Source organism: Scyliorhinus torazame, chromosome 19 (assembly GCF_047496885.1).
Source record: "Scyliorhinus torazame isolate Kashiwa2021f chromosome 19, sScyTor2.1, whole genome shotgun sequence".
In the NCBI taxonomy this organism is placed as follows: domain Eukaryota; kingdom Metazoa; phylum Chordata; class Chondrichthyes; order Carcharhiniformes; family Scyliorhinidae; genus Scyliorhinus; species Scyliorhinus torazame.
This window is the reverse complement of record NC_092725.1, coordinates 126,753,046-126,766,333: the sequence shown is the minus strand read 5'-3', so window position 1 is coordinate 126,766,333 and position 13,288 is coordinate 126,753,046. Positions and strand designations below refer to the sequence as shown.

The window sequence follows — 13,288 nt, the reverse complement described above, 5'->3', positions numbered from 1 at the left end:
AGAACAGTAATATTGAGTGAGTCTATATTTTGCGCATCCAGCTTTTGTTCTTGAGCCTATATATGGTCTTAATAATTACAGGAACCTAGCTCCTCTTTAAGGAAGGCTGCCAACCAAAACCATCTGAATTTGAGAAACTTGGCTATATTGGTACTGGTTTTTTTGAGTGTTCAATGTTGGTGTGAGGCAGTCATTTTTAAGATTGTCCAGTCTCTAATATATGCAAGACTTGCAGCTCAGTTTTTAACAGTAGATAAATATTGCTTTTTAATCCGTACTCACACAAACCTGTGTATACATTGTTAAAATTACATTCAATACTAACTTTATTCTGCCTAACTAATGTTTTGAATCAACTATTTTAAGCGTGAACATAACACCGTGCATTCCAACTTTCCTACCCCTTACCCACCATTACTAACGAGAGTTGTCTTTTCACTTCATTTTCCGCAACCCTTAACTTTACAGCTTTGTATTTCATTCAACAGGCCACCATCATGTCTGGGAGTGCAATGAGTCTGAATCATGAAAACAGCCTAGGACATAGGCCCTTGGAAAGGCAGTCAAGCTTTCAGGAGAGTAATCCCATCAGGGCACATTACACCCAAGCCTCCCGCAGCAACACTTTACCGTCGGATGGTGGGAGATCAAAGTTATTTGCGATTAGAAAAATCAAGCAAGAAATGAAAGAAATCATGTCCCCGACACCGGTGGAGTTGCACAAGGTTCAGGCTTCATAAAATAATACTTATTCCAGTTGTGCTTCTGGGCTTGTTAATTCAGATTTGTTCCATCTTGGAAACTTAAAAGTTGAAAAGATGGAATTATCGGTTTGACTTAATTCCCTGAAGTGATTGGACTAGCAAAACCCATTTTCCTGACTTGTAAAGCTTGATTCAAAAGTCAATCTGAAGAATGAAATGAAATGAAAATCGCTTATTGTCACAAGTCGCCTTCAAATGAAGTTACTGTGGAAAAGCCACTAGTCGCCACATTCCGGCGCCTGTTCGGGGAGGCTGGTACGGGAATTGAACCGTGCTGCTGGCCTGCCTTGGTCTGCTTTAAAAGCCAGCTATCTAGCCCTGTGCTAAACCAGCCCCTCTGGGTGGTAATTTAATTTCCAACATAAAAGCCCGATTATTCAAATGATTTGGCTGAAGGCTGCGCACTGTTACTCTGTACTGTTGCATATCTTAGCGATAAAAGCTGTTTTAATGAAAACCCAGCCCGCTACTCAAACAACACATGCACTGTACGCCGAATCTGTACCAAGTTGGAAATGTGATGCCTTCTTGAAATCTTCCACAGGTGACACTGTACAAAGATTCGGATAGTGAAGATTTTGGATTCAGTGTTTCAGACGGTCTGCTGGAGAAAGGTGTGTATGTCAACAACACTCGCCCAAATGGACCGGCTGCCCTGGGTGGTGTCAAGCCCTATGACAGGCTGCTACAGGTATATCATATTCAACATTTAAATCCATTCCAAGTCCACATGAAGCACTACAAATAAAACTTGTGGCAGCCTGCATTTCTTGAACGCAGAGACTGAATCGATTGCTGTCGGCTTTATTTCCTTCCAACAGGTGAACCACATCCGTACCAGGGACTTTGACTGCTGCCTGGTGGTGCCTCTAATCGCAGATTCTGGCAATAAACTCGAACTGGTCATCAGCAGGAACCCACTGGCCTTTCAGGAGGTGCTCTCCGCAGATCCGTCTTCACAAGCGTTAGAGTGGGGTGAGCAGGACGATGCTCACGTGTTCCGGCATCAGAAAGGAAGACTTGGCAGCACAGACATACTGGAAAATACAAACACATTGTAGTGCAAGGTATCCGGTCCACCAGGCTGAGATATATTGTGGATTTTCAATGGTGCTAACTCACTTTAATGTTCATTTGTGGAACACTCACCTTTACGGTCAGTCATTTGTGTCTCTCACAGATTCCAAGCACACACATTTCATAAATCAGCAGAAACCAATCTTTTTGATAATCCCCTCCCCCTCCCCATGACAAAAGAAGCTTGTTAACAGGTTTGACAAAACTGTGAAACATAACTAAGCTAATCTATGCAGGGCACGGCCATGAAACAAAACCTGTGCAATTATTATGCCAAGATTATTTTTTTCCTGGTGATTACTGTCCAAATTCTTTTTTTTTTTTTTAAATCTTTTAATGCTGCCAGCTGGTTACTGGACAAAAGAAGTTACATGTGCGCTGCCTAAAAAATGTAAAATTAACCTTTTTTAATTAAATTGAGAATCTTAATTAAATAAAACTGTTGATTCAGCACACCCATCTAGCTAAGTATATTTTATTGAAATGTAGGCTTCTATGAATTGGTTTTGATTTTTTCCTATTGCTAATTGCCTTTAATGGGATTCTCGTTGGGAAGCAGTGAATGTTTTGTGTACCATAGAAAGCTTACGGCACAGAAAGAGGCCACTTGCCGCATCCGTCGTGACTGCGCCGACCGAGAACTGAGCCACACAGCCCAATCTCACTTTCCAGAATTTGATCCGAGGCCCTGCTGCTTACGGTGAGGCCCTGCATATCCAGACATCGTTTAAATTAGTTGAGGGTTTCTGCCTCTACTATCCTTTCAGGCAGCGGATTCCAGACCCCCACACCCCTCATCTCCCCTCTAATCACTTTACATCTGTGACTGGGCCCTCCATATCCACTCTCTCCAGGCTTCTCCCAATTTTGTAGAGTCATAGATGTTTACAGCATGGAAACAGGCCCTTCGGCCCAGCTTGTCCATGCCGCCCACTTTCTATCACTAAGCTAGTTCCACTTGCCCACATTTGGCCCATATCCCACCATACCCATCCTGCCCATGTAACTATCTAACTGTTTTATAGAACAGTCTCAGTCAAATCTACACAGTGGTTAGCAATATTGCTTCACAGCGCCCGGGAACCAGGTTCGATTCCCGGCTTGGGTCACTGTCTGTACGGAGTCTGCACGTTCTCCCTGTGTCTGCGTGGGTTTCCTCCGGGTGCTCCGGTTTCCTCCCACAAGTCCCGAAAGACGTGCATGTTAGGTGAATTGGACATTCTGAATTCTCCCTCTGTGTACCTGAACAGGTGCCGGAGTGTGACAACTAGGGGATTTTCACAGTAACTTCATTGCAGTGTTAATGTAAGCCTACTTGTGACACTAATAAAGATTATTACAAAAATCTCCACTCGGCCCCCTCAGTTACAAGGAGAACAGCCCCGGCCTATCCAATCTTTCCTCATAGCTGCAATTTTCCTGTCTTGGCAACATCCTCTTAAATCTCCTCCGTACCCTCTAATATAGTTCCAGCATGACCTCCCCTGCTCTTATATCTATGTCTCAGCTAATAGATTAAAGGATTCCATCCGCTGCCGTAACCACCTTATTAACCTGCCCTGCTATCTACAGGGTAATGTTGATGTTCACTCCAAGGTCCCTCACTTCCTCTAAGCAGTATCCCATTTATTTGTGTAGTCCTTTGCCTTGTTTGACCCCCCCCCCCCCCCAAATGCATCAACTCGCACTTCTCTGGGTTGATTTCCGTTTGCCATGTTTCTGCCCACCTGACCATTCCATTCACATCTTCCTGCAGTCTGCAGCAACCTTCCTCTCTATCAACCGCGCAGCCAATTTTTGTGTCGGCTGCAAACTTCTTTATCATTCTGTACCGCAAAAGCAGGGGATCTAGGACTGAGCCCTGAGTAAAACCACATGAAACAACCACACTTTGCTTCCTGCCACTGAGCCAATTTTCTATCCCACTTGTTACATTCCCTGGATCCCACGGACTTTTATTTTTTCACCAGTCTTCCATGTGGGACCTTGTCAAAATCCATGCAGATCACATCAACTGCACCACCCTCATTAATCCTCCTTCCTCAAAACGTTCAATTAAACTACTCACTAATAATTTGCCCACTACCAAGGTCAGATTGACTGGCCTGTAATTATTCGGTCTAGTCCTCGCTCCCTTTTTAAACAAAGGTACAATGTTAGCAGACCCCACCCCCCAGTCCTCCAGCACCACACCTGTATCCAGTAAGGTATGGAAATTAATGGTCAGACCTTCCGCAATTTCCTCCCTGGTTTCTTTTAACCACCTGCAGCATCGCTCATTCAGCACTAATAATTTATCCACTTTCAAGGATGCTAATCCCCTTAACACTTACTCTCTCCTTATGTATATCATATACAATACTTCACACTCACTCCTTAATTTCGTCTGCATTGTCTCATTTTTTGTGAAGACGGATGCAACGTATTCATTAAAAGGTATCCACCTCCTCATCCTCCACCTTTTTCTGGTATTTTTTTCCTTTTAAAAAAAAAAATGTTTGTTGAAAATTTTCACTATAAACAAAATAATATAAAACTATTAAGTTACAAAATTAAAGAAGCCACCAAGCAAAAGCGCATATGAACTTAACCCCACAAAACTAAACTAAACCCCTGAACAACTGACGGTGACGAGCTCTTTAAAAAAGGAAGTTAATGGCTGCCATCTTAGGTAGAACTCTTCCACCGACCATCTGATGGTGTACATGACCGACTCCAAATGTAAGAAAGACATGAGGTCAGCTAACCAGGCCGAGGCACGAGGCAGAGTAGGATTCCTCCACCCAAGCAGAACGCGTCTCCGGGCTATTAACGAGACAAAAGCGAGGATGTCCGCCTTCACGCCGTCTGGAGCACTGGCGAGACTGACACCCCCCACTAGACACGGCCAAAGACAAAATCCTCGTCAACAGGGAGGGGGATGGTGCCAAGGGCATGAAAAGTCGCGAACCTGAAAGTATCTGAAAAGACTGGAAGCAGGGAGTTGAAATTTCTCCAACAGCTCCTTAAAGCTGGCAAACCTTCCCTCCACAAACATGCCCCCAGATCATTCCAAGCCTTCCCCTCCCATGACCTAAATGTCGAGTCCAAACTCCCTGGCAAAAAAAGGTGATGCAATAAAGAAATGGAACCGATTCTCAGGTGGACACCACAACCGGATTGGGGTAATATTTTTCCGGAGAGAAAGACAGTGATGCAGCTACTATTGGAACAAGGCCGTAACCCTTGCAGGAATTCGCCTCCATCTGCCCCCATACGAAGCCCAGATCACTGACCCACACCTATAGGATGGGAATGGAGGGATACGGACACCGAAAGTGTAGAAGGTTTCAGGTTAGATGGGCTGCATGGTCGGCGCAGGCTTGGAGGGCCGAAGGGCCTGTTCCTGTGCTGTACTTTTCTTTGTAGATTTCACCTGAGGAAGGAGCAATGCTCCGAAAGCTAGTGGTTTGAAACAAACCTGTTGGACTTTAACCTGGTGTTGTAAGACTTCTTACTCTGCTCACCCCAGTCCAATGCCGGCATCTCCACATCATGTACTTTTCTTTGTTCTGAATATTGGCTGTCCAATAGTAAAATAATAAATTGGGTAAAGCCAAGCCACCTGACTGGCTCTCTGGACCTCCGGATCCTTGGGGTCATCTCCACCCAATTAGGACACTAATTTATTAACTTTGACAAAGGAGGACTTGGGGAGACATTGGAAAAAGAACTAAAAATCTCAGGAGCACGTTCATCTTGATAGTCTGAACCCTGCCCGCCAAGGACAGGGGGAGGTTGTCCCAAGTGTGTAAGTCATATTCAACACCACTGACCAGACCAGTATATGAAGCGAGGCCCATTCATGGATCATCCGGATTCCCAGATAACAAAGGCTGGTTCTGGCAAGGCGAAAAAGTAGAGTCCCCAGCTGGGCTCTCCTCCGCGGAGAATTAACTGGGAAGCATTCGCTCTTATCCAAATTCTACTTACACCCAGAGAAGGATCCAAAACTCTCAAGCAGCATCATTATCCCATCCATAGTGGATCCTGGGTCCGTAATATAAAGAAGCAGGTCATCCGTGTACAAGGACACTCTATGCTCCACCCCTCCCTGACTTACCCCACTCCACATAATGTAAGATTTCAGCACTATGGTGAGCAGTTCTGTTGCCAAAGCAAACAGGGGTGGAGACAACGGACATCCCTGCCTCGAGCCCCTACTCAGCGGGAAGTAGCCAGAATTCAAAGCATGCATGCGAACATTGTCAGTCTTTTGTCCAAATCCAAACCTCCCAAGAATCTCAAGAGATATTCCCACTCCACTCACAGACACCTTTCAGCATCTCGGGAAACAATCACCTCCGGTTTCCGTACCAATGCATCAATACAATGCATTTCATAATTTCCTCTGGGTCCATTGGGGATTCAACTCTTCACGCCTCCTCCCACAGCTGGAATGGGCAATCCATCCCAAAAAATCCTCCGTCGGAGACTCCAATCTATGGAGATCCCGATGAAACATTTCAAAACCTGCAGTGACCTGAGGCGGGGCGGAAACCAGGCTGCCACACCAGCACACTCACTCTGGTGAGAAGCCTTTCACCTTTTCTGAACGTGGGATGGGATTCACTCAGTTATTACATTTGCGAACACTCAATCTCCCTGAAAGCCGCCTGTCACTTCAGCGGGTGAGCTAAGAGGCGACTGGTCTTCTCCCCATGTTCATAAAGACTTACCCTTCGAACGTCGCAACTGGCCAACCGCCCTATTCGTTGATAATAGCTAAAAGTATGTCTGCAGTTATTTTTCTTACTTGCCAACAACTCCAGGGTTGGGGCGAGTGAGTACTGATGGTCCATCTCAAGAATGGAGTCCACCAAGTGCCGCATGTGGTGCAGTGGTTAGCACTGGGACTACGGCGCTGAGAACCCAGGTTCGAATCCCGGCCCTGGGTCACTGTCCGTGTGGAGTTTGCACATTCTCCCCGTGTCTGCATGGGTTTCATTCCTACAACCCAAAGATGTGCAGGTTAGGTGGATTGGTCACGCTAAATTGCCCCTTAATTGGGAATAAAAATAATCGGGTACCCTAAAAAAAAAATTTTTAAAGAATGGAATCCACCCGCCTCTGCTGCTCCAACCTCACTGTCGTCACCATGTGCACTTTGTAGTAATCTATCTCCCCTCTGAGGACAACCTCAAGGGTTTTCCACAGCGTAAAAGGTGAGGTGAACTCACTTTTATTACATTTAATATATTCCCCAATGGTAGTGGACATGCATTCACAAAATCTCTTGTCCGCTAATGATGGCGTACCCAATCTCCTGGGCGGACGCTGGGAGGGACCTGGTGCACATGGGAGAAAAATTAAAAATCTCTATCGCCCGAGTGCACAAAATGCTACAAATCTGCCGCTTCCAACAGTTACATAGAAGGTACAGCAACCAGGCCCAAGGTGGCCACCACTTAAACAAAGAAAAATCTGCAGTCACCGTCAGCAATCTACCCCTATCCCACCCCAATCCTCGCCCTCAGACACTACCACACCCAAATACACATACAGAAAATAGCACAGGGAGCCTAAACAAGTAAAACCTATTTCCAGTAAACATAACCCAAACAAAACAAAAACATTCAGCTCGTTATCTAAAACTGAACTACTATAATCAGCTGCAGTCAACCCCTGAACACTGCTCCCGTTAGCTAACTCTTCGGCTCGCAGGGTGGCTTCCACCTAGAGTGAAGAAAAATGACAACAAAAAAAAAGAACACAAAGTATAAAACCCCCTTAAAACATAGTACTCCACCAGGGAGCTATGTATTTTCACAACAGTTAAAACAAAAACCCACATAAATCTCAGCCCCAGACCTAAGCAAAACATTCAACCCCAACAAGAACAGAAAAATGCAAACATTAGTGAGGATCCCCAACCATTCAACATGTCCACCCCCAATATTCAAAACCTTCAATCACCCCGCGGCCAACCATGCTTCTTTACAAAGGAATCTGCCTCTCCCAGCTCATCAAAATAATTGTCTTTTCCTTCAAAGGTCACTCTTAGCCACGCCGGGTACACCACCCCAAACCAGACGCCACTTTTGTATGGGGCGGCCTGGGCTTTGTTGAACACAGTTCCTCTTTGATATGCCATCAATTAAGACGGAGAATGCAGAGTGAATTAACTATGGCTTTAATTGACTAACAACAGAGCTGGCAGCGTGTCCCAGAATGAGGCAGCGTGAGAGGTCGGCAGCTTATATACCCAGGCCCTAGGGGGAGGAGCCACGGGCAGAGCCAAAACCGTACAACATGTAATATAGCAGCAATACCGTACAACACGTAATACTGTGGCAGCACAATACAACACAGTGCTTTCACCACACTCTTCTTCACCAGCTCTGCTCCCATGTCCTGGCATGGCCTTCCCATTTGTAGTCATGATGCCCCCTTGCCCATCTCAGGATCCGCTCTTTTTCTTTGAAGCTTGCGGTGGTTTGTCGGGATAAGGCTTCTGTCAGCGAGTTCGATGGGCTCACTCCAACCCGGGATGGGGGCGGTAAAGAGAGAATGCGGGTCCTCTCTCCCCTGTCATCTTCCCAAACATCTTCGGAAAATACTCTGAGGGCGTTGGGCCTTCCATCCTCGCTGACAGCCCCACAATTCAGATGTTTTGCCTCCTGGAACAATTCTCCAAATCATCCACTTTAGCAGTCAGCGATTTGTTTGTATCAGCCATTAGAGACATCTCCTCTTCCAGAGGGGCCATCTGGTCAGTGTGCCCCGAAAGGGCCACTTCCATGCCTTTCATCATGGTCCTATGTGCCTTTACTGGTTCATTGGTCGTCTCCAATGCCAAACGGATGGGAGACAAGGCCTCTGCCTTTGATTTGCGTTGGTCCCCTGACACAACGCGCCAGTGTTTGTATAATTCTGACGCCAAGGTGCTAGTAAGCATCTCGGCCGTTAGTGGAGTGGTCGGAGCCCCAGAGGCTGCCTCCGCCATTTTTTTCCACCAACGAGCCCCGGGAGGCCTCCGACTCTTATCGACAAACTTCTACTTTCTGTCTTGTTTTCTCTAGCTTTTCTGGGCATTTCACCTATGTGGGTTCCTTATCTCATTAAATATGTGGGTTTTCGAATGAAAAGACCCCCTGAAACTAAGCGAAAAGGGCTAAAAGCACAGTACTCTAGCGGGAACTGCCTCGTGCATGTCTCTCCAACGCCCCCCCCCCCCCCCCCCCCCCCCAGAACGCCACCGGAAGTCCCACTCTCTTTGCTTTCCTAATTTCCTTTCTAATTTCACCCCTCTTTCCATATTCCTCTGGGTTTTCCGTGAGTTCTTGGTGTCTGACGTAAGCTTTACATTTCTGCCCTCTGGGGCTCTCGATTTGGTCGTCCCACCCGTTTTCTTTGTGGGAACATGTTTACTCTGAATCCATTGAACCTCCCCTTTGAATGCCTCCCACTGCGCTGACACTGATAGGCCTTCAAGTAGCTGCTTCCAGTCCACTTTTGCTGAATCACCCATCAGCTCAGTAAAATTGGCCTTGCTCCAAATTAAGAAATTTAACTCTTGGTTTATCTTTGTCATTTTGCAATAATTATGTTAAAACTAACTGAATTATGATCGCTACCACCAAAATCTCCCACTGTCTCCTTCCTCCTGCCCAGTTACATTTCCTTAAACTAAGTCCAGAATCACGCCTCCTTCTTGTTGGACTTGCTACATGCTGGCCAAAAAAAGTTCTGAATGCACATTAAAAATTCTGTTAACTCCATTCCTTTCACACCAAGACTATCCCAGTTTAAATATTGGGGTCGTTGAAATCTCTGACTATTACTGCCCTAATATTTTTGCATTTCTCAGAGATTTGTTCACGTATTTGCTCTTCCATCTTCCTCTGGCTGTTTAGGGGTCTATACGATACCCCCCAGTAGTGCAATTGCCCATTTTTTTTACCTCTTCCTAAACTCAATCCATATGGCCTCTACCATATCATACCTCCGCAAAGCTGTAATCGTTTCTCTAACCAAAACTGCCAACCCGCCCCAAACCTTGGCTCTGATTTCCGGTAGTACTTGAAACCATAATAATCTGACTTGAACACTTCAGTCTGCAAAAGAACAAGATCCTCAAAGCGTAAGAACCATAGTTAAGGTTTTAAACCATAGTCTTGGATTTTTAAAAAGCCCTGATTTGCAAACGGAGAACCCTAATTGCTAAGAAAATAAAATATCACCCTCATGCAAAACAAATAACCACAGGTGACCTCTGTCTGCCAGGATTTTGTCACCTCATCTGTCAACATGGGGATTCTGATATTGCCACCAGGACTGTATCTCGTTAAGTATCTGCCATTCGGATTACTTAGTCTTAATATTAATCCATTTTTAAATCGGTAATCCTAAACCTGCTCATTTGTGTCTTCTACATGTTAAGGTCCAGCATTGGGGCTGGTAAATAGTTATGAACACATTTGTATTTGTAAAAGATTGACTTTGTAAATCAGTATAACTGAAACATGAATTCTACTTTGATGTACATGAATTTAAAGGCTGGTTAAATATGTTAGTATTATTGTTGGTTGTGCCTCACTCCAGTGAATCAAAGCATATGGGGGTAGATGTTAACTTGCGCCATCGGGCAGAATGTGGTGGGCGTGAAAAGGAGTATTGGGCCGAATGTGGAACAGACGGCCAATGGAGAGAGAAAATAAAAATCAACCCACTGCTGCCAGTTTTCCAACCAGTGGTGAAAGTTAAGACTACACCGAGTATTTCAAAATAATTGAGGGAGCATTTGTACCCTGCCGTGACTCATTTAAATAACATCCACTGAAGAACACACCCATTTTGTTAAGTTTCCAGCCTAATGATGTTATTCATATTTAAAACAAAAGCACTGCCAACAACACAAAAAGAGACAGCTAGAATCTAGGGAAACTTGAATCAAATCTGTCATACCTGTCCTTTGGACAATGTATTTTTATTTGTAACAAACAAGTATTATAAACTGTAAAGTATTTTTGTACAAATTTCCTACTTTGGTAGCATGGTATTTATCATCCTCTTAAGGTTTCGGGAATCTTCACTGCTGATTTGTATGGGATATGCAAGATGAAATAAAATCAGATTAAAAACTGGCTGCAGTGTGGATTAGTTTTAAGATCGCAAACTATGCTTAAAATGCAAATACAGTGTAAAACCAGTCAGACATGAGGGCGGTGACGTAAATGTAAAATTTAAGCGTTGCTTCCTGCAGAACAATTTGCTTTAGGAAAGGAAAGAATGAATGACCTGGGTTTTTTTTTCGAAGAGAAACCAGTGATTTACCGCAATAAAACCAAATTGAACATCCGACCAGACCAATTTTATACGCCTCAACCAGTGCAAACCAGTTCAAAAGCACGACTGTCGGAAAGTTCTCCGGGAATAGAACCTCCTCGACGAAAGCATGCTCCTCCTTCAACTTAGTGATTTCAGCTCTTGTTTTGTGTAAAGTCTGTGTGTCATCTCGGTTTGTCGCCTCGTTCACTTTTCTTCCTTAAACAACCGCTTTGCGTTCAGGTTTCGTCCTGGGGACGGGCAGTCAAGCGTCAGCTGCTTAAACTTAGTACAGCCAAGAGGTGATTCCATCAAGGATAACTGCAAGACAAAATAAAATCTTACGCGACAGTCTAAACAGATCATGCTGGACAATTTTTAAGCACCTGCCCATGAAATAAATCTAGTCACGGTTCCTGAGCCTGTCAGTGGACACCGGCCAACCCACGAGGCAATAACAGAACTCCGCCTCTTTTTGTTTTTGGAACAGCACGGTTTATTATTTAACAGATCGAGGAATGGCGCGGCTTCTCGGACCACTAGAGTCCACATTCCATGCTATACGGGAACTCCAGGGTGCTTGGATGGCCATTGTAAAGTGCTGTCTAGCTTTAGCTTTAGAAGCCGGAGAGGCAGCTGGTGTCTCTGTGGTGCATCTGTGAGGTTGGGCACTCCATGGATGGCAATGTTTACAGATATCACCGCAAGGAGAGAAGGAGACTGGGCAGTCAAGAAGAAATGGGCAGGTAGCACAGGAGTGCCCCAGGTGCATCTCAATGTCAGGCATTCCATTCTGAATACTGATGAAAAAAATGTAGTTCCTCTGGAAAGTGCAGGCAGTGCAGAGTTCATGGCACAATAGTTGGTTCAGCTGTACAGGGGAACACAGAGAATTGGATAGGGGAACAGGCAGTTCTTTCTGCAGCTGCAAACATGAATTCAGGAAGGTATGTTGCCTCTCAAGGATCAAGGATGTCACCTGAGCAGGTGCAGACCATCCTGTGGCTCAACAGTCATGGTCTACATTGGTACCAACAATATACGCAGAAAGCAGGGATTGATGCTGCAGTCAGTATTTGGAGAACTAAGTCAGAAATTGGAAAGCAGGACCTCCGGTACCACATGCAACTGCGTATAGCAATAAGAAAATAAAGCAAATGAATGTGTGGCTGGAAAGATGGTGCAGGAGGGAGGGCTTTAGATTCTTGGGACAGGCTATGGGGGAGATGGGAGCTGCAAGGCTAGACAGGTTGCACCTAAACAGAGCAGGGACCAACTTCCTTGTGGGGCGATTTGCTGGTGCTATTGGAGAGGGGCTTAAACTACCTTTGCAAGAGTGTGGGAACCAGGAGGTGATAATGGAGATGAATATCAAGATGGAGAAGAAGAAATTTGTCAGGAAATTATTGTGAGGCATAGGAGTTATAGAGTAATTATAATGGGAGACTGACTATAGGCTGGGTTGATAGTAGTTATAATAAGTAGGCTTATATACAAGTAGGCTTACATTAACACTGCAATGGAGTTACTGCGAAAAGCCCCTTGTCGCCATACTCCGGCGCCTGTTCGGGTACACTGATGGAGAATTCAGAATTCTCAGCTGGTACAGGAATTGAACCTGCGCTGTTGGCCTTGTTCTGCATCACAATCCAGTTGTCTAGCCCACTGAGCTAAACCAGAGCTACCCGAAAGAGTCCGGGGTTCCTAGAGTGTTCGGGAACATTTTCGACTGTGGGATGTCTCAAATCCAATGAGAAGCGAGGCGCTGAGAGACCTGGCTCTTGGGAATGAGGTGGGCTAAGTCTATCAAGTCTCTTGTCATCATTGTGGGAGGGGGTTGGTGATCACTTAATTATAAGGTTTACGTTGGTTATGAAAAAGGGCAAGATACAATCCTTAATAAGAAAGATTAACTGGGGGAAAGCCAACATCAATGCATAAAAAATGGATCTGACCCAGATAAATTGAGACCAAAGACTGACCGGTAAAATGACCAGTGAGCTGCCTTAAAAATGAGAGAAGGCACCTTGCAGGTTCATTCCCAAGGTTTTCTCCTGGCATATAAACGGATCCAATTAGGGACCAAAACGGGGATTTGCGCATCGAGGCAGAGAGCATGGCTGAGGTATTAAGTGAATACT

The 13,288-nt window shown here is 45.1% G+C and overlaps 2 protein-coding genes across 6 annotated transcripts in view; one reads left to right on the top strand and one right to left on the bottom strand.

Annotated features, from left to right (window-relative positions):
* grip1 (glutamate receptor interacting protein 1) overlaps positions 1–10,966 on the top strand; it is a 589,949-nt gene extending 578,983 nt beyond the window's left edge. For all 5 annotated transcript variants that reach the window (XM_072485188.1, XM_072485187.1, XM_072485191.1 and 2 more), the window contains 3 exons: positions 489–725; positions 1,309–1,455; positions 1,586–10,966. In XM_072485188.1, coding sequence (XP_072341289.1) covers positions 489–725; positions 1,309–1,455; positions 1,586–1,825 — 624 coding nt within the window. In that variant the 3' untranslated portion in view covers positions 1,826–10,966. The remainder of the gene's footprint in view (positions 1–488; positions 726–1,308; positions 1,456–1,585) is intronic.
* helb (helicase (DNA) B) overlaps positions 10,768–13,288 on the bottom strand; it is a 78,534-nt gene continuing 76,013 nt past the window's right edge. The window contains exon 13 of the mRNA XM_072485192.1: positions 10,768–11,468. Within this exon, the coding sequence (XP_072341293.1) occupies positions 11,355–11,468 (114 nt within the window). The 3' untranslated portion in view covers positions 10,768–11,354. The remainder of the gene's footprint in view (positions 11,469–13,288) is intronic.